This window comes from Prionailurus bengalensis, chromosome A3 (genome assembly GCF_016509475.1).
Source record: "Prionailurus bengalensis isolate Pbe53 chromosome A3, Fcat_Pben_1.1_paternal_pri, whole genome shotgun sequence".
In the NCBI taxonomy this organism is placed as follows: Eukaryota; Metazoa; Chordata; class Mammalia; order Carnivora; family Felidae; genus Prionailurus; species Prionailurus bengalensis.
The window spans coordinates 90,321,489-90,341,566 of record NC_057354.1 but is presented as its reverse complement, the minus strand read 5'-3'; the positions used below and the strand labels follow the sequence as shown (position 1 = coordinate 90,341,566).

The window sequence follows — 20,078 nt, the reverse complement described above, 5'->3', positions numbered from 1 at the left end:
TCAAATCTATTGACTACTACTAAGAGATTAAAAAAAGAAAAACCCCATGATTATCTCACTAGGTACTAAAAGGGCTTTTGATGAAAATTCAACATCTGATCCTGAGGAAAATGTTACTATCCTAGTAATTAGAAGGGCACTTGCCGCACATGATCTACTGAAACAATTAACAATCACGGAACTGAACACTGATGCGTCAGATGTAGTTTCATTAAAGACAAAACAAGATAAGGCTAACTAACTGTCACTGCTGTTACAGTTAGTATTGTTCTGGAACTTCTACCCAATAAAAGAAAACAGAAGTATGGATATCGGAGAACTCTTAACTCTTACAAATGATCAGTTTTTATTTTTTTTTTTTAATTTTTTTTTTTTCAACGTTTATTTTATTTTTGGGACAGAGAGAGACAGAGCATGAACGGGGGAGGGGCAGAGAGAGAGGGAGACACAGAATCGGAAACAGGCTCCAGGCTCTGAGCCATCAGCCCAGAGCCTGACGCGGGGCTCGAACTCCGGGACCGCGAGATCGTGACCTGGCTGAAGTCGAACGCTTAACCGACTGCGCCACCCAGGCGCCCCCAAATGATCAGTTTTTAGAGAAAACTATTATTTTCTTAAACCTCAAGCAGATAAAGCAAAGAAAAAAAAAACAATAATGTTACAAAAATTAAGTCACATGAGACAAATACGGTTAACTGCTTTCCTTCAAAACAGTAATAACTTTGAAAAAGATGATGGGAAAACAGATCCTAGTCACAATAATAAGAAAATATATAACCACTCGGAATAAACTAAACAAGAATACTATTATGAAAAGTAAATAACGACTTGGGGAATATTAGCCTCCTATAACTTTTAAAGTCACACAGAGAGCAAAATAAAACCATAAAAGCAAGAGATAGAAACATAGGCACAGATTTTTATAATCTCAGATTGCGGCCTTTTTAAACTTTAACATCAAACGCAGTAATTACAAGAAGATTTTATTACATAAAAACTTAAAAGCATTATATGGCAAAACACATCATATATAAAGATAGAAGAAAAATGACAAACTGGGGAAAGTATCAGCAATATAGGACAGAGTTGAGATACTTAACATACAGTGAGTTCTTATGAAGCCATTACAAAAACGTGAAGATCTCAATAGGAAAAAGAAAAGCAAGAGGTCTGAATAGACAATTCACTAAAGAATAGTAATAAATGACTGATAACATAAAAAAGATGTTGAATTCATTGGTAATCAAAGAAATGTAAAACAAAGTAACACACCATTTTCTTGTCCCTCATATTAGAAAGGATGAAAAACAGTAACAGCCAGTGTCGCCAAAAGTATGGGGAGAGTAGTACAACTTTTCTGTAGGAAAATTCTGTAAAGTATATATAACAAGTGTCAACAAGATGTGTAATTTCTGGACATCAAAATTCCAATTGCAGATTATCCTAAGAAAACACAAAAGTGCACAAAATTTAGCTATTAAAAAGAAAAAAAGATGTAGCTACAAGGATATTCATCATTGTAACACTGCTTATAACAGGAAGAAATTAATACATGTAATATTATGTATTAAATTAAGTATTTTAATTATGATATTATGCAGTAAACTGCGATCATTAAAATGACTATGAAAGGAAGACCTTGTATATCAAAACCATGCAGGTAACAATTACAATTTTTGCTTAAAAAAAAGGAAATGTATGTATGTTTTAATACATTAACATAGGTGTATTAACATATTAACATAGGTGTATATAAATATATACATTTTCTCCTCTTTAGAAAGAAATCTAAAAGAACAAAAATGTTAACTATTTCCCTCTGGATAATGGGACTACGTGAGTATTAATTTTCTACTGCTGCACAACAAACTGTGCCAAAGTCTGGTGGCTTAAACAAAAAGAATGTTCATTATCTCAGTTTCTACGGGCAAGGAATTGGGGCACAGCTTATCTGCCTGGTTCTGCCTTGGAGTTTCTCGAAAAGTTTCCGTCAGGATGTTGGTGGAGGCCAGTCATCTGAAGACTTCACTGGGGCTGAAGGATCAATCCACTTCTAAGAAGACTCACTCACACTCTGTTGGCAGGAGGACTCAATCATCCCTTGCTTCATGGGCCTCTTCACAGACAAGGCTGCTTCGTGACATGGCAGCCGGCACCCCCCAGAGCCAAAAGTGATCAAGACAGAACAAAGTGGAAAATACAATGTCTTTTATGGTCTACCTTAGAAAGTCCCACTGTATTCCTGCTATATTCTATTCATCAGAAGCAAGTCCCTAAGTCCAGCCCACACTCAAGGAGAAAATTTGGGTCTACCTCTCAAAGGAAAGCTCATCCACCGATTTGTGGATGTATTTTTTAAATCCCTGTAACAGGTGACCTGCGGCATACTCAGAAAAAGATAGGTAATTTATTTTCTAAATGGAAAGCTAATTTCATAAATACTCTCCCCCCACACACACACACAGGAAGAGGCAATTTAAAAAACATATATCCACAATAAGCATGAAGTGCCTGCCTAAAGAGGTAATACAATTCTGAGTTCGAATAACAGAAAAATGGCACCTGAAACAAGTTCTATGATATATTTTACCATTTAGAGTACAACTTTTAGTAAATTCTAACCAGAAAACTAACAAAGTGGAGCTTATCGCCTAGACAAAGTTACTTCGGAATGAGGAAGAGTCTGGAGGAAAATGGTGTTTGGCTTGAAAGACTCACGGAAGAGAAAGAGCAAACAAATCATTACCTTCAACTATATGAAGCGTTATCATGTGGGAAAGTCAAAACACTTAAGAGGCAGAACTTGAATCAATGAGTCAGAGTCACAGGGATGCAAAGTGGCTCATACAAGAACTTTCTAACAATTAGAGTTGTTAAAACCCAGAACAAGCTGCTCGGCGAATGTTCCCGGTGGCTGTGGGAGGAGTGTGTGGAGACTGAGGCAAGGTGGTGCCATTCCCTCGGCTACCTCTGAGGTTCACGTCTAACTTGGTCCTTCCCTACTCACACTGATGTGGCTGGTGTTGCAACCAAACCTACGGCCTCTCCCAAAGCAGCAGACGTGACACTGGGCCCTAGGCCACGAGGCATAAGTGAAATGCACCACACTTGGCATGGTAAGTGGCAGAGTGTGCCTTATAAACGTCAGCTATTACTTCTGCATCGACTCAGAGTGTGACAAGATGTTCGCTAAGTCCCTTCCAATTTCTCAGACTTCATAAATAAGTTAAGATCACTATAATTAACTATTAATAATCCTGATGGCCAGCTTCAGTAATACACTTAAGGGTAGGAATGACAAAGCCAGGATGGCTGGACATGCTTTGGGAAACCACAAAGAACAGAGGCAGTCACTTATGTAGACATGTAAAAACCACAAAAATCAAAACTAAACATATTCAAACAAGTCATATCCTCTCTGGCACATGCGGTCTGCTTTCTGGAGTGAAAGTATTTTAAAACAGAGACTCAAACTGGGCTATTTCACCAACTCAGAGCAAATTAGATTATTACAATGAGTTTATTCACCCATGCCTGCCAACTACCCACCACAACTCAAAACTTACTTTTTGGGTGCCAGCGGCCTGGACATTCTGCCATGTTGCTACAGGTTCTGTAGCTATGTGCCACTCTGGGTAAGTTTCCGTGAGTAACTTCACAAAGGTGGACTTTCCCACAGCTGCAACGCAAACAGCACGTATTGGGACACTTCCCAAATGAGGGCTGAAGGAGAAGCTGCTACTAAACTCTGCCACAAAGACCCAACTTAAGGCAACAAGCACCAGGTTTCCCAATTTCAAAACTCAGTGCCATACGACTGTCCGACGGCCGATGGATAGGTCAGGCCCTGCTAACCGGAGTCGCCATAAGGAATAGAGGCATTAGGGAAGACAAATACCCTTCAGATATGACTTGCAGTTTTAATGCTTCAACCTCCCAGAGGCAAACTATTTAATAACCTTGAAAAATGTAAGACTACCAGAAGTAGATGAAATCAGCTACTTAAGTTGTAATGCGTGAATCATATTCTGTGACTGTAAAAACTGCAAGTTTTTCAAGAAAGAAAATTAAAATTATGACCCTCATTCGCTCAACAAACCTAATCAGTATTTACCGGAGTGCTTACTATGGGCTCAGGACTATCTGGCACTGGGGTACAGTGATGAACAAAACATAGGATGGATTCTGCCCTCACAGAGCTTTCTCGGGAGACACTAAACAAACACGGAAGTAACCAATAACAAATGGCATTGAGTGGTAGGAAAGAAAAACGCAGGACGGCTCTAATACAGCACAGGAGACCAGGGAAGGTTCCTCTGAAGAAAATGTTCTCTGAGGGAAGAGCTGAAAGGTGAGGAGTTAGTCAGGCCGAGGATGGGGGAAGGGTATTTCAGGGAAAGGGAGCCGCATAAGCAAGGGCTGGGGGGTGTGGGGGGACCTGGTGTACGACAAGACAGAAGAGAAGCCTGTGGCCTAGAAGAGACATGGTCAAGCAAAGGCTCAAGATGTTTGGAGGAGCAGGTAGGCAGGCTGGACCAGATCAGGCAAGACCTCGTAGCATGGTAAGAAGTTCAAATCTATTCTAAGAGCAATGGGAAATCTGTGGCAACGTATTTTAAGCAAGAAATGAAAAGATTCCATCTCATTTTTTATTTATTTTTCTTTTTTTTTTTCAGAGAGAGAGAGATGGAGAGGGAGAATGAGCGGGGGAGGGGCAGAGAGAGAGAGAGAGAGAGAGAGAGAGAGAGAGGGAGAGAGACAGAATCTGAAGCGGGCTCCAGGCTCTCAGTTGACAGCACAGAGCCCAACGTGGAGCTCAAACTCACAGACCGTGAGATCGTGACTTGGGCCGACGTTGGACGCGCAACCAACTGAGCCACCCAGGTGTCCCAGATTCCATCTCATTTTTAAAAGATCACTCTGCCAGGTGTGTAAGAACAGACCGCTAACGGGGCGTCTGGGTGGCTCAGTCGGTTAAGCGTCCGACTTTGACTCAGGTCATGATCTCACAGTCCGTGAGTTCGAGCCCCGCGTCGGGCTCTGGGCTGATGGCTCGGAGCCTGGAGCCTGCTTCCGATTCTGTGTCTCCCTCTCTCTGCCCCTCCCCTGTTCATGCTCTCTCTCTGTCTCAAAAATAAATAAACGTTAAAAAAAATTAAAAAAAAAAAAAAGAACAGACTGCTAACAGAAGTAGCCACACAAATTAGAATATAATAGTAGCCTGAACCAAGGGATGGCAGAGGACGTGGAAAGTTGTGGTTGCTTTTGAGAAATACTCTGGAGATGAAACCAACCTAGTACAACAAATTATCTTTTTCCATTTACACCAATGTCTGGCCTATACCTTCCTGAGCTCCAGACACCTCCGCTTGGATGTCCCACAAATACCTCAAAATCAGTCTGCTCCCTACATGAAGTCATCATCATCCCCATCAAAATGACTTTCTTCCCATATCCTGGACCCGGGTATGGCAGCAGCATCCACTCACTGTCAGGGCTTGTCCCTCCTCTGCCAAACCTCAAGTAGCCACCAAGTCCTTTTGCACTTGCCTTCTAAAATTTCCCCATCCCTCCTTTTCTCTCCATTCCCACCTCCAAGCTCAAGATCAGGCTCTCATCTCTTGCCTCTCTGACTCTGGCATTGCCCTCTTCAACCTATCATCCATACTGCAGCCACACTGAACACAAAATAACACTGCTTAAAACCCTCTACCAGCTCCCTATTGCTTTTGTGACAAAAATCCAACCCTTTAGCATGGTCTACGAGACATAACATCTGCATATACCTCTCTGGCCTCGGCTTCCTTCAGGCACCCTGAGCTCCTGCTGACCAAACTCCAATCATGCCATGTTCTTCCCTGCAAATGGGAGTTTGCAAATGTGCTCCCATTTCCTGGAGCATCTTCTCCCCTCACCTGGTCAACCCGCTACTCAATTTTCAAGATTCTGCTCAGATGTACTTCCTGCACGAAGCTTTTCCAGACCCTGACTCCTCTGAGCTAGATCAGCTAATCATCCTTTACCCTTGGTCTGGCCTTCTGGGTAAGAATCTGTCACTGCAATTGTAATTCTGTTTCTGCAGGTAGAAGATGGGGCTCCTCTAGGGCACACAGAGTGGAACTGGAACCACACACCAGCATAATGATCTGACTGAGTGAAACACTTAATGGAACCAAGAGAAGGAAGGGAGGTGCCCTTCAAGTCAATTCTATCAGCCACCCAGGGTTACTGAAGAGCCCACACATCCAATATGTGCCATCGATTACACACCACTCCAACTCCTGTCTGAACAACACAGGGTAAGAACAAACATCATGAACCTGTGCGTTCTGTACAGTCACGCTCATCTCTCAGTTCCACCTCCACCCAGCCCATGCGTGCCTTTGCACATCCGCCCAGCCTCTGCTCTTCCCACACTTCAGTGAATAAATGCCTTCCCCTGCTCTTCCAGGCCTGTGTCTAAATCCTTTCCCCTACCAAGGCCAAGGCCCCACCTCTTCCATGGGTTCAGAATGTCTCTAGTTCACATGGAATTTCTACCGCATGGGGCAATTGAATCAAATAAGAAATATTTATTAACTGCTTAAAATATGTTTGGGGCGCCTGGGTGGCTCAGTCGGTTGAGCGTCCGACTTTGGCTCAGGTCATGATCTCACAGCTCGGGAGTTTGGGCTCCGCGTCGGGCTCTGTGCTGACAGTTCAGAGCCCGGAGCCTGCTTCAGATTCTGTGTCTCCCTCTCTCTCTGCCCCTCCCATGCTCACGCTCTCTCTCTCTGTCAAAAGTAAATAAACATTAAAAAAATTAAAAAAAAAAAAAGTATGTTTAGCATTCAATTGTTTTGATTGCTTCATGGGTCTTACTTTTGGTTTCCTAACAGGACCTGACTCTCTGGGGTTGGGACCCAGGAATCCACATTTATAAGTATGCCCCAAAGTGATCCTGATGCATACTTATATTTGAGGTTGCTGTCCATTACAATCTGTTCAAAATCAACAGAGGTAGTTTTTTTTTTTTTTTTTTTTTTTTAATATAGGTTCTAAAACCACATACCAGACTACTGAATAAAAGCCTACAGGCTTATCATGAAGTACCTAAGAGACTGACAGGAATTACAAATTGGTTGAGTTTATTATATATTATCAGATGTCTGACTGCCCTAAAAAGTCTCTAGTTTAAAATATTTGGCATAGATGGTCAATATTTAGATTGCAGGTTGTTGATTAAATCTAGAACATGGTTCCTACCTATCAGTGAAAAGCTATTTTAATTAACAGGAAAAGATTAAGGTAATTGAGATGGCTGGGATTAAGTGACTGTTAGAATTAAATGCTTTAAACGTTAAAAACAATCTAAAAAACTATTGCAGATGGACAGGAAGGGCCCTCAGGGTTAGAAAATGTCAACTTCACCTCTGAGATCAGACACTATTAGTTCATCTAAGGGCAGTCAGGACTCTGAGGAATCGACTCAGGCCATTTAAGCACACAAAACCCAGAATGGCAACAAATTTGATGTAATGGGAAATCTACAGTTCCAATTACTGGAATAATTACACCAGGGCAACAGCTCTACCCTGCACCCCAATGCCCGTTCGAAAGCTTCTGGAAAGTCAGTTGAGTAATCAGAAGCTGGCTTCAGCAAAGAATGACAGTAAATGGTGGTGGCAGGTCCTAAGAGCTGTGCCATCCATGTTGCTCTAGGGCTCAGAGAGCCGGGGTCATTTGCCATAGGGCAGTAGTTCTTAAAACCGTGTTCTAATGGAACTCAGCTGTGCCAGGCATAGGCCACAAATATGGAATAATTTTAAAAGATAATTCAGTTATATATTTATTTTAAAAGCACACACAACATAACTTTTTTTTAGGGATATAATACCTAATCATAACAGGTTTTCTTCTTCCTGCTGGGGTTTTGGTTGTGTTAGCTTTTTTTTTTTTTTTTTAAGACCAATGTTTTGTGTTTTGTTTTTTTTTTTAATTTTTTTTCAACGTTTTTTATTTATTTTTGGGACAGAGAGAGACAGAGCATGAACGGGGGAGGGGCAGAGAGAGAGGGAGACACAGAATCGGAAACAGGCTCCAGGCTCTGAGCCATCAGCCCAGAGCCTGACGCGGGGCTCGAACTCACAGACCACGAGATCGTGACTTGGCTGAAGTCGGACGCTTAACCGACTGCGCCACCCAGGCGCCCCAAGACAAATGTTTTAAAGTGTTCCAGGGGCTTCATAAGAGTGGTGACATCTGCTTCTTTCCTGCTACACTGGCCTTCTCCTAGCAAGCAGAACACTCATGTCCACCAAAAGCCATTCCTCTTTATGCAACACTGGGCAAACAAGAAAAAGTCCTCCCTTTGTCCGGTCTCTGTGCAGAGCACCAGCTTCTTATGATATCATCATCACGATAGTTGGATCCCAGGTTCACTGTTATCTTTCAATATACTCTTTAATATCATGAAATTTGGGAGGTATCAGATCGCAGAATCAAACCTTCCCTTCAGGCCTTGGCTATTACTGAACTTTACTATATGCGCCATGACTTGAAAAAGGGGGGAAGGTACTTTCTTTAGAGTGTATTAGTTCAACATGTTGATTTTTATTAGCACCAAGACTGTCATTCCACAAGCTGCACCAAAGAGTTCTCTTGCTAATGTCCATCTTTTCCTTTTTCTCTTCCACAAGTTTTTCTATAAACTATGATGCCTGCTATTGCTACATTCTGCTAAAACCTAGCAGTCAGAGTGTAATGTCCAAAATAATGTATTATTTTAAATTTAATACAGCTGTATTTCATGTGAGCCTCTTAAACATACCATCACCTCCAAGCATTTTCCTCTCCTGAACAAAATGAAAAACATGGCAAAAATCCAATTCTGAAACCTTTTACCAAAAAGCAAACAAAGGCAATATATATAAAACTGTCTATCTTAAACACAAAAGTCTTCCAAAGAAAATTGAAAGCCTTTACTTCAGGAACTGCATGTGATGCCACATTCATCTCTCACTCACTGGCTCACCAGATGTTTATGAGATGTTTATGGAATCGCTACTAACTAGTAGGTACTATAAAATGAATTAGGCTGAGATCCTGCCCTCAAAAAGTTCATAATCCACCCGTGAAACCAAGTACCTAGGTTCAGAAAGGCTCTGAGCCTAAAAGCACACTGGGCAAACGTAACAAAAATCACTCAGCAGGCTTAAAAGAAACATAATACATTTTTGCCCTCATTCCTTTTAATGTTTTTCCTAGGGAAAACTATGTTTACCAAAAAAAAGTTGCTCACAGCTCCCAGCAAACAATCCCAACAATCCAAACCGCTCTGTTCAGCATGAGACCCTCACTGGTCTGGAACACCTTCCTCCCCCACTTTGCCCACCACAGGATTCATCCTTTCACTCCCTCCTCCTCCGTGAAACTCTCCTGAACTCTCTCCAGCTCCACGTCACCCGGAGGCAGAGCTAATTACTGCCTTCTCTGATGTACCAAGGTATTACATTATAATTATTTGTTGACCCATCACTCTCTCCACTTGCTTTTTGAAGACACAGACTGGCCTTGTTCCCTTTGCATCCTGAGTACCTAGCCAGGTCCTAGGAATGGAGATGGATGGAACGAGGCGAATCACAGAAACAAACGCTCCAATATAGAACGTTTAGAATAAATAGTCTCTTTTCCGCTAGGATTCTTTGCCCAGTTGTTTACACGCAATAAAAGCAAAAGATGAGCATTAGTGATGTTAGAATGCAGGAAACATGCTATTAGGGAAGCTCTCTCCGCTGCTTTATATACAAGCCTCTAGACTGTAAAAGTGATAAAGTTTCTTCTGCTTTGGTTGGGTCTTTGAAAACCAAAGTGAGAATGGTCTGAGATCACTCACTGCCAGTATTTCATATGGTAGTCCTTTGTTCAACTGAGGTTTGTAATTACAAAATAACTGGCTTTGGGAGGCAATAATATACCGTAGCCATGAATACACTTAGAAGATAGGCTAAGTATTTCTTAGATTTTCAGGCATTGTTCAGGCACCAAGTTTCTGACGTTCCATCACACATGGCAGATGGCTTCACAGCTCATACCAGACACATGAGCAGGGTGTCTGCACTTACAGGATCAGATCAACAAGACTTGGAGCAGCAGGACTACTAGAAAAGCCCCTCTAAACATATCTAACTTCAGTCAGGACAAGGGTTTCCCTTCCTCTATTCAGGTTTCCTGGATGGGTACTCATTCACTTGGGGATGCCACCTGTGATTAGAGAACAAGCTCAGTCCTGACTAGGATTGTAAAGCAGTTTGACATATTCCTTCCGTGGGCACCAGTGACGACCTTTCACGTGGATGTCAAAGCACAGGAGCCAAACATGTGGTCAACACTGAAAGAATACAATGGGTCAGGCAGGGGTTAAGTGCTGGTGATGCCAAGATGAGCAAAACACTAAGCAGCCAACCCAGGGAAGGTCTCAACAGAAGAAGTCAAGTGCTGCAGCATTTGTGGGTACAAAATGTTACGGGAGCACACAGAGGAGGCAGTGACTAATTCCGCCTGAGGACAGTCACCAGGCTGTGTGGGGTGATGGAAGAGTTGTAGGAGGTAAAACCAGAAACAGCCAGATCAGGGTCCCCCAGTCCACTGGTCATTAGTCACACTTTCCTTGGGCAAGTGCATCCACTTCCAAGGCTTCAACAGCTACCCCCACCATCAACAACTTCCATACCTGAAAGCTCAGTCCCATCCCTCTGGATTTCAGGCACATGTCCTAATCTACCCCAGAACATCTATCTCTGTATGCCTCAGAGGGACCTGATAACTAAACATATCACTCTTACCTCCCCAGACTTCCTCTTCCTTTATTCCCATCTTCAGTTGCCAGTCAGTGTCCAAACTAAAAGCCTCACTGTCATCTTCTATACTAGAAGTGGCCACCTAGTCCTGTCAATCTCACTTCTAAGAATCTCTCTCAAATGACTCCATTCTTCTCCGTCCTTCCATTCCCTCTGTCCAGGCCGGCATCTTCCCACACTCCCACTACTACAACAACAGCCACAAAACCAGTCTAGCTACCAATTCTGTTCCTGCTCATTCACTCAGAGCAATGATACAAGACACTATGGGTACTGCAGCAAACAAGACATATAAAGAAAGTGCCTGTCTTATGGACCTTCCTATTTGTTCATTCTGGCCAATTTCTGTCTTAAAATTAATCTGGTTGTGACACATACCGGCCTCAAATCTTCAGCCCCCGCCCCCGCATGGTCCCTCTACTAGCATGGTCCACAAGGTTGTTCAACATCTGGCAAGTCTACCCTTCCACCCTCTTGTTCTGCCACACAGGTACACCCCTGTTATTAACACTGCATGTTTCTTCAGGCTTTGCCTTGGCAAGTGTTACCTGCTGTACCTGGAACATTCCTTTCTCATCTCCCCCTTGGGAATTCCTACCCCAGAGATTCTGAGTTTCCATGCCCAAGCAAGCATGGCACTCATCACATGGTACAGGAATGATGTTTAGAAGTCTGCTCCTCCCACCCGGCTATGAGCTTCTTAAAGGACAGGAATTGTATCACATGTGAGTCTACCCTCATAGCACATATTCGGTAAGTCTTGGTTCAAGAGAAACCAAGGCAGAAGCATATCCATCTACAAAGGTTAAGACGCAAAGGTCAGGAAAATTGGTCAGGAAAACCAAACTTCACCTAATGGCCTGTCCAAGTACTTCTTTTGTGAAGTACTTTGGTACCTCTGTGGGCTCTGAGAACAGAGCTTCCCTTAGAGGCATGTTTCCCAAAGGCAGAACATCTTGAACACCATCAGGACCCTCCCTTCTCAATCTTTTTGATGTTTCTGATTTGGCTGCAGAAACACACACAGATGTGGTGACTGATCTCACTTTAAACCCATGACCACTAAGTCCAAGTGGGTCCTTAATGCTGCCTAGCAACTCTCTACATTTCTCTTGCTCACTCACTAGACTAATTCATGTCTTTCCTCTCTCCTCACACCCACTCTGCTTAGCTGACCCTTCTTCCCGTTTCACTGAGGAAACAACCAAAAGACCTTCCCCAAGTTCCCACCACACCTCCTTGAGTCAGTACTCATTTATGTTGCCACGCACACTGTTCCTAGGGATAAACTCTGCTCCTAGCTTAGGCCAACCTCTCTCCACTTCGGCAAGAGATTCCACTCCTTGCTTACTAAAATCACTCCGGTAATTATATCCTGTCTCCTGCTTCACGAATTTTTTTGCCCTCTCTACTAGACCATTTCCACCAGCTTAAAAATATGATCCAATACCTCTTACAAAAAGAAAAAACTGGAAACAACCCCCTCAAACCTTCCTCCCATTTCAGCTACCACCCCATGTCTCCCCTTTCTAGGAAAACTTGTAGTTGTCTGAATCCATTGTCACCTCCCATTCTCCTTGAACCTATGCCAATCAGACTTTCACCCCTACTGCCCCTAAAAACCGTTCTTCTGAAGTTCACCAAAAAGCTCCATTACCTAAACAGCATTACACAGTTGAACATTCCCACTCCCCAAACACCTTCTTCACTTTGCTTCCAAGATATCATTCTCTTCCGGTTTTTCTCCTACCTCAGTGCTCATTCCTTCTCAGTTTCTTTTGCCTGATTCCTTCTTCCATCTAACTGCCCCATGGCTTAGTCCTTTCCATCAACACAACAAGGTCTCCTGGCTTCAAATGCCATCTACATTTATACCTCCAGTCCAGGGAGACTCTGAACTCCAGACGTATATATCAAACTGCCTCTTCAACACCTCCACTCAGACGTCTACCAAGCATACAAAAACCTAACACGACTAAAGGTGAAATCTTGAAACCATCCTCTGTGCTCAGTCTGTTCTTCTCATTCTTCTCCCATTTATGAAAATTTGGAACTCCCATTTTTCGAGTTGCTCAGGCCAAAATGATTGGAGTGATCACGGACCTCTCTTTACCTCACACTCCATCCACATCTGCTACTAAATCCAGTTTGCCCTGCCTTAAAATGTAACTGGAATCCAACTGCTTCTTACCACCTCCACGGTCACCACCCTGCTCGAACTCACTGCAACTCACCATTGCAATAACCACCTGACCCCTACTTTCAACATATCAGCTAAAGTCACCTTCTTATAATTTAAGTCAAATCATGTCACGTGACAGCGCAAATCTTTTCCAGTGGCAAGTAGAAGTCCAACACGGACTACAAGGCCTATGCAATCCAGCCACCCGTTACCTTTGGACCTCATCTCCTCCCATTCTCCCCCTTGCTTACTCCACTCCAGCCACAACAGCTTTCTTCTTGTTCCCTGAACACGCTATCCACCTTAGGGCCTTTACACCTGGTCTTCCCTCTGCGTGGAAGAGTCTCCCAGTTATCCACATGGTTTCATCGCTTTCTTCTGGTTGTTGCTTCAATGTCACCTCTCAGTGAGGCCTGTCTTGACGAACCTATTTAAAACTGCAACCTCCCTCAATCTCTCACCCCTGAATTTTCTCCCATCACATTCATTACTATCTAATATATTGTTTACTTAATTCATACTGTTTATTATTTACCTCTACTAGAGTTCCGTGAGAGCAGAGATTTTTATTTGTTCTGTTCAGTGCTATATCCTCAGGGTTAAGAACAGTGTTAGCATATGGAAGTTGCTCAAAGGGTTATTTGTCGAATGAATAAAATGAGAAATTCTCAGTTGGCTTCTAGGCTGTCTTCAATTTTCAACACTTATTCAGCACCTCAGCAGGTAAAAGCATCAAGTCAGAACTTAATAACGTTAAACTGAAGCAGGGGCGCCTGAGTGGCTCAGTCGGTTAAGCGCCCGACTTCGGCTCAGGTCATGATCTCAGTTTGTGCATTCGAGCCCCGCGTCAGGCTCTGTGCTGACAGCTCAGAGCCTGGAGCCTGCTTCGGATTCTATGTCTCCCTCTCTCTCTGTCCCTCCCCTGCTCATGCTCTCTCTCAATAATAAATAAACATTAAAAAAAAAAAAACCGAAGTGTTATGCTTTCATTTGGTTTTTTTGGTTCCTTTTTATCTAACATACCGGGTCTCTACTCTTGTAACAGTTACTTTTAAAACATGTTTTAAGTTTAAAAAGTGAGTTTCTTCTAAGAAAAATGTTAAATTATATGGGACTAGAAGAGAGACATGGCAAAATTACTGTAAGTGGTATCTGAATGACTGAACTTTAAGAACTCTCAGGGTAGGGCTACCAGATAAAATACAGGACGCCAGTAAATTTTAATTGTAGATAGATAATAATTTTTTCTAATGCATGTCCCAAATATTGCATAGGACACACACACACACACTAAAATCTGAAATCCTATTTTAAATGGCACTTCACCCCCCCCCCCCCAAATCCGACATCCCTATTTTAGGAGAACAAAAGAAATTACACCCTGCTCCTTGTCGCATTCATAGCGATCAGAACAAGCTGGTGGAACTCCTGGCTATCTACGGACTTCGTGACTGTGGGAGAGTACTGAGGCCTGACATCCTAAAAATCAAAGAGGCCTCTTTGGGAAGGGAAAGGCCCCGTCACATCAGATCGCGGGGGCAGGGTGGTCTTGGCCCAGCTCCCTTTCCCAGCCTTTCGGGCACCAGCTCGGGGGAGGCAAAGGCTTGGCAGCCACTTTCCGGCCCTTACCAATATTTCCTTCGATGGAGAGCTTTCGAGGCCCGCGCTTCGCGTGCATGCCCCTGGAGGGGGCCACGCCACCGATTCGGCTCTGAGCCATGGAACTGGAAGGTGTTCGCAACAGCCTTCGAAGGAGCTGACCCGCGGTCATCCCACCCACGACTCGCGCAATTATCACTTCCGCGGAGAGCACTTCCGCCCCCGGCTCCGCTGTGCAAACGCTCCGGCGCGCCTATGACGTCAGGAGATCGCCGGGCAAGAAGTGGGTGGAGTTCAGCTGGCCGCGCGGGGAGGGGCCGAAGGGACCCCTGTGTTCTCGCGAAATTTGTAGCAAAGCAACGCTAGGTGGAAAAGACTTCTAGTGCGGGGGTGCGGGAGCGTTAGTAACTGCAGTTGTCTGGGAGGCTCGCCGTCTCGCTGTTTGTCGGAAGAGCAACATTGTGAAAGAGACATACGCTCAGCAAGCTCCTCACCTTTGTATTTTTGTGTAACTTTCAAATAAGTCATAACTAAAGACAAAGTAATTGTAATTTTAAACGAGGCTTTTCCAGGTGTTTGCTTTTTATTCTAACTTGGGTAGAAATTGGACTATTTTAAGCAGGAAAATGACGCAATCTGATGATGTACACAAGTTAACTTTTTCCCATTCACGGTGACGCGCAGCACAATGCTGGCACATGACTGAATAAGTCAACAAATTAGCTCATTACATCCCACCTCGTATTTTGTCTCTTGAATGAAATAAACGTTCACTCTGTCGATTTGCACAGCAGCCAAAAATCCCATTAGGATAAAGTGGGTGGAGGCTCAGGATGTGAGTGGAACTCGTTTAAACCGTAGATTGGGCTCTGTGGGTGTGAACCACTGCGAGGGTGAGCTGCAGGCCAGCGTGGGGCGGTGGGGAATCTGAGTGGGATTTGTAAAAGGATGAGCAGAGCCAGAGTAGAGAGAGACTTGGCTGGTGTATAAACCTGGAGTCTTGCCGTGGGTGGAGACCTGTGCTCTGTGGAGGGTCAGGGACAGTTCTGAGCTGCTGCCACCCGGTGAGGCCTTGACTGGCTTTGTCCTGCCACCACCACCCCGTTGTCATAACGACCTCAGAACTAACGAGTTATGAAATGTTGTCAGAGGGTATTTCCACTTTCCATCGTTGAAACCACAAGAGTCAAACCAGGAGTCCAACAGTTAAAACGGCCCTCAGGCAACACCTTAGAGGGGGGAGGTTTTAGGAAATGGGGATCAGATTGCGAGGGGTTGGGGAAGGGTTCGTGGCTGGGACACCTGTCTTGCATAGCAAGCACGGGACCTTTTCTTATACTGATGTTTATATGAGATGATTGAAGTGATGTTCATTTATTAAGCACATTATTTTTAAATATAGATTATAAATTTATTTAGGATAACCTGGATGGAGCACTGATAGATACGGGAACAGCCAAAGTCAGTCCCATCCTCTGCTCCTACTCTCACAGGCACCTCCGTGTCAAATTATTGCTTACATTTCTTTAGCTATGTAAACTCAGACTTGGAAAATATTCATCCAAACAAGTTTGAGAGGCTCTCTGAGCCCCCAAGATTTCCCTCCCCTCACTGCCATCTGGGATATCGGGAAAGTTAAATGACGATGTTGTCGGCCACTTTAGGTGCAGACAGGCAACTAACGTGTTCCTAAAAGTTATAATTTTTTTAGACTTGATAGTAAAGTGTAATAAGTAGTAAAGAAAAGCGCATGCATCATAAGTGTACAGTTTAATGAATTTCTCACAAACTGAAAATGTTCCTTGGATTCAGATAAAGAAATAGAGCATTGCTAGTATCTCCTGAATCCATTTGCCCTGCCAGTTACTACCCACCCCAAATAATCCATAGCCTGACTTCTAAGAGCAGACAATAGTTTTGCCTGTTTTTTAGATAAATGGAATCATATAGTATTTCTTTTATTCAACCTAGTATCTATGAGATTTATCCATGCTATATATGTAACTGTAGTTCATTCTCATTTCTGTGTGGTATTCCAATATGTCACTATACCACTATGTATTTTCTCCATTCTACTATCGATGGACATTTATGAGTTTCTAGATTTGGGCTATTAATAATAGGGTTGCTATGAATATTCTTGAATATGTCTTTTGGTGAAGTTAAGCATGCAGTCTTCTTGGGTAATACCTGTGAGTGGAATTGCTATGTGATAGGTTATTTGTATGTTCAGCATTAGTAAATATTCCCAAATAGTAGATAGTTTTTATAGTGTTTGTCCTAATCGACTCGCACCATCATGGGTGAGCACTGTGGTCATCCTATATTCTTTTTTTTGGTCATCCTATATTCTTAACAACAGTTGGTATTGTCAGCTTTTTCATTTTGTCCAATATGCTGTAGATAGTTTTCACCTGCATTCTCCCGATGATTTACGAAGTGAAACACTCTTTCCTATGTTTATTGGCTATATCGGTAACTTCTGTTTTGGAGGACCTAGTCAAGTCCCGTGCCCACTTTTCTATTGGCTATCTGTCTTTTACTTACTGTTCTTTGTTCATTCTGGATATAAACTCCTTTATGAATATTTTCTCTCATTCTGTTCCTTGCTTTTAAAAAGCTTTCAAATTTCTTTGGTGTTCACTATAAGTAAAAAAACTAAAATGGCCTAAATTGCCTGTCAGTTGTCCCAGTATCAGTGATGACCCCTCTATTCCCTTTTATTTTGTAGTGTTCGTTATTATGTTATATCATGGATTCATATCTTTCTTGGTCCTAATTCCAAATTCCCAAGAGAGAGAATCTAATTGGCCCAGCTGTGCCCCAAATGAAGTTCTCATGGAATGAACATGAGTATTTTGCCCCACCCCGTGCATAAAGAAGGAAGGTGATTAAAGGGATCATCATGAGCAAGGAAGACACCCAAAAAGGTAGTGATCGGTCCCTCCTAGAAGGAGAAAACAGGGTGTTTTCATCCCCCCTCAGGTGATGGCCAGAACACAAAAAGCAGCAGTGTCTTGGCGAACAGAATTACATCCTACTTGTCTACAGGAATGAGGCCGCTTTACGCTCCTAGAGTTTGTCAGATATCTGCTGGGATGTATGAATAAAGGTTGATTACACTACACGGACTCTTGTCATTCAGCATCCATTTCTTCACCCAATTTTTGCCAAGCATCTACTATGTTATCAGGCACTCTTTCTAGTCCTTAGAGTACAGCTCTGAAGGATTTACTGTTTTCAAATGTTTGTAAGTGCTATTGTGACAAATAGATACAGACCCATATTACAAAAATGCTACAACATAGCCACAAAAAATAAGAAGGTAAACATATGCCAATGTGACCCTGACTTTCTTTTGCTGCTCGGATGTCTGGTCAGTTATAGTCTCATTTACATCAAAGATTTTCTAATGTGCTAGATGATGCTAAGTCAGTTTGGTTAAGCCGGGAAGTATGCTTCTAGAATCCTCTCCTGACAGGGCTTTGAGTTAGAGTCGGCCAAAAGAGGCCCAGGTATAAGATTCAGAAGGCGGAGCCTTAGCCATCGTCTGGGGAGATGTCTTTCAGATACTGTGACAGACAGATGAGTTCACAGAGAGATCCCAGCTTGTCCTCAAAGCCCTAGTGTCTCCTTCCTGATCATCCTACAGTTGTTTCCAGAACTTCACTTCCCCAGCTATTTCCACCTTCAGGTAAAGTCTCATTCCTATAATAAACCCCTTCTTCCCATAATGTGCATGGTGGCTCTGCTCCCTTGAATGCACTCTGACTGATATACCTAATCATAAAGGGAGGCATTCAGGGAGCGGTTAGGAGGCATTTAGGGAGCGGTTAGATAGCCAGGGGTGAGGGTTAAGAAAGATAATCCACAAGCAGCACTTACCTCCCGCCACACAGTTACCACCCAGTACACATTACGTGGTAAGTGATGGCTGCCTTCAGCTTGGCCTTCTGTGCCTGGGACATTATTGCTATATTTATCTTTAGTTGATTTCCTGATGTATTTCATCTCTCCTCAAGCCATGTCACCCACCCATGTCCCCCTCACTATCAGCCCATAGTTTGACTTCCACTGAAGACTTCTAGGACAGCACTTCTTGAAGTGGGGCAAGACTGGGTGGGGAACAACCAGTCAGCTTCCCTGTCTTTCCCCACATGGAGATTCTGATGCATTCCTCTGCAGCAGGGATGGTCAGTGCTCCACATTTCCTCGGACCCTGTGTGTGTGTGTGTGTGCGTGTGTGTGTATGGCTGCCCTCTGACCTCTTCCCCTTGCTCTCTCTCCCAACAGCTAGTGCCGGCAGCTTTTCTTTGCAATACTGCCTTCATACTACTGAAGCCCTTTCCCAGCACAGGTGGAAAGCCTGGGACTTTACCTTCCCTCCTTCCCCCCCCCCCCCCCCCCCCCCCCGCCCCAGAGTGCATCTTCACTCATCACTGATAGGCTAGTGTTAAAGCCCACTTGTATCCGGTCAGGCTTTCACACCCAGCTGCCTGGGAATCAGGGTGAGGCCACCCTCTGGGGGACTTTGAGAGCTCCCCTGCTGCTCTTCCTCTCCATTTTTGTTCTGCTTCTCTGATTCTGCTCACTGGTTTCCCCTGTGAGTGCTTCCTTAATAAATTGCTTGCCTGTGTAGCCTTACTTCAGGGTCTGCTTCTGGGAAACCTGTCCTAAAACATGAGTCCACTAAGAATTTTTGCAAAACATGCTTCTCCACCCCAGAGGACAAGTGTGGGGATGGTGGAGGAAGAGGGCCTGACAGTGAGGTCTGTGCACCTCCACTGGGGTCCACTGTCTCCAAGTAAGTGTGTCTGGGAAGGCTCCCAGCCAAGTGGGATCTGCTCAGGGGTGGCAAGGATGGGACTTGGGTAGGCAGAGAGAGTGAAGGGTGCGCCAGGCAAAAGTGGGGATCTAGTTCTGCTATTAACTAGCTAGGCGGGTGAGTTAGTTTGTAAACTAGCTGTAAAATGGGAATGATACTAGTACCGGCTAACAGTGTTATGGTGAAGATCAAATGAGGAAATCATTATGAAGCTCTTAACCTAGGGCCTCGTGTATTGTAAGCACACAACCAATGTTAGCTATCATTATCATCTCTTACTTTCTCGTAGTACTCTGTGGGTGCTTCCATTTCACCTCAAATCATTGTCTTGCATATGTCTTCTCCCACTTTATGCAGTGAGACTTTGATGGGCAGGAATCATCTTTGCTGGATACATAAATTCCATGTGGGCTTACCCAGTAATAGCAGATGCTGAAAATTCAGTCAATACTTGTGAAATTAAACAGAATCGACTGAGGGCAGAGAGTGGGGAGCAAGTAACAAAAGAGAAAGAGAATGAGAGAGAGAGAGAAGGAGGAGGAGGAGGAGGAGGAGCAGAAGGAAGAGAAGGAGAAGAAAAAGGGGGGAGGGGGAGAGCAAGAAGGGAGAAGGGGAGAAGAAGAAGAGGAAGGAG

The 20,078-nt window shown here is 43.6% G+C and overlaps 1 protein-coding gene across 4 annotated transcripts in view; it reads right to left on the bottom strand.

Annotated features, from left to right (window-relative positions):
* Positions 1 to 14,891, bottom strand: part of DGUOK (deoxyguanosine kinase) — a 29,250-nt gene extending 14,359 nt beyond the window's left edge. The window contains exons 1-2 of one of the 4 annotated variants that reach the window (XM_043603712.1): positions 14,650 to 14,891; positions 3,567 to 3,679 (exon numbers count right to left, since the gene is read on the bottom strand). In XM_043603712.1, the coding sequence (XP_043459647.1) occupies positions 3,567 to 3,679; positions 14,650 to 14,791 (255 nt within the window). In that variant the 5' untranslated portion in view covers positions 14,792 to 14,891. The remainder of the gene's footprint in view (positions 1 to 3,566; positions 3,680 to 14,649) is intronic. The other 3 variants (XM_043603713.1, XM_043603711.1, XM_043603714.1) reach the window with 3 other exon arrangements.
* Between the last annotated feature and the right edge of the window lie 5,187 nt (positions 14,892 to 20,078).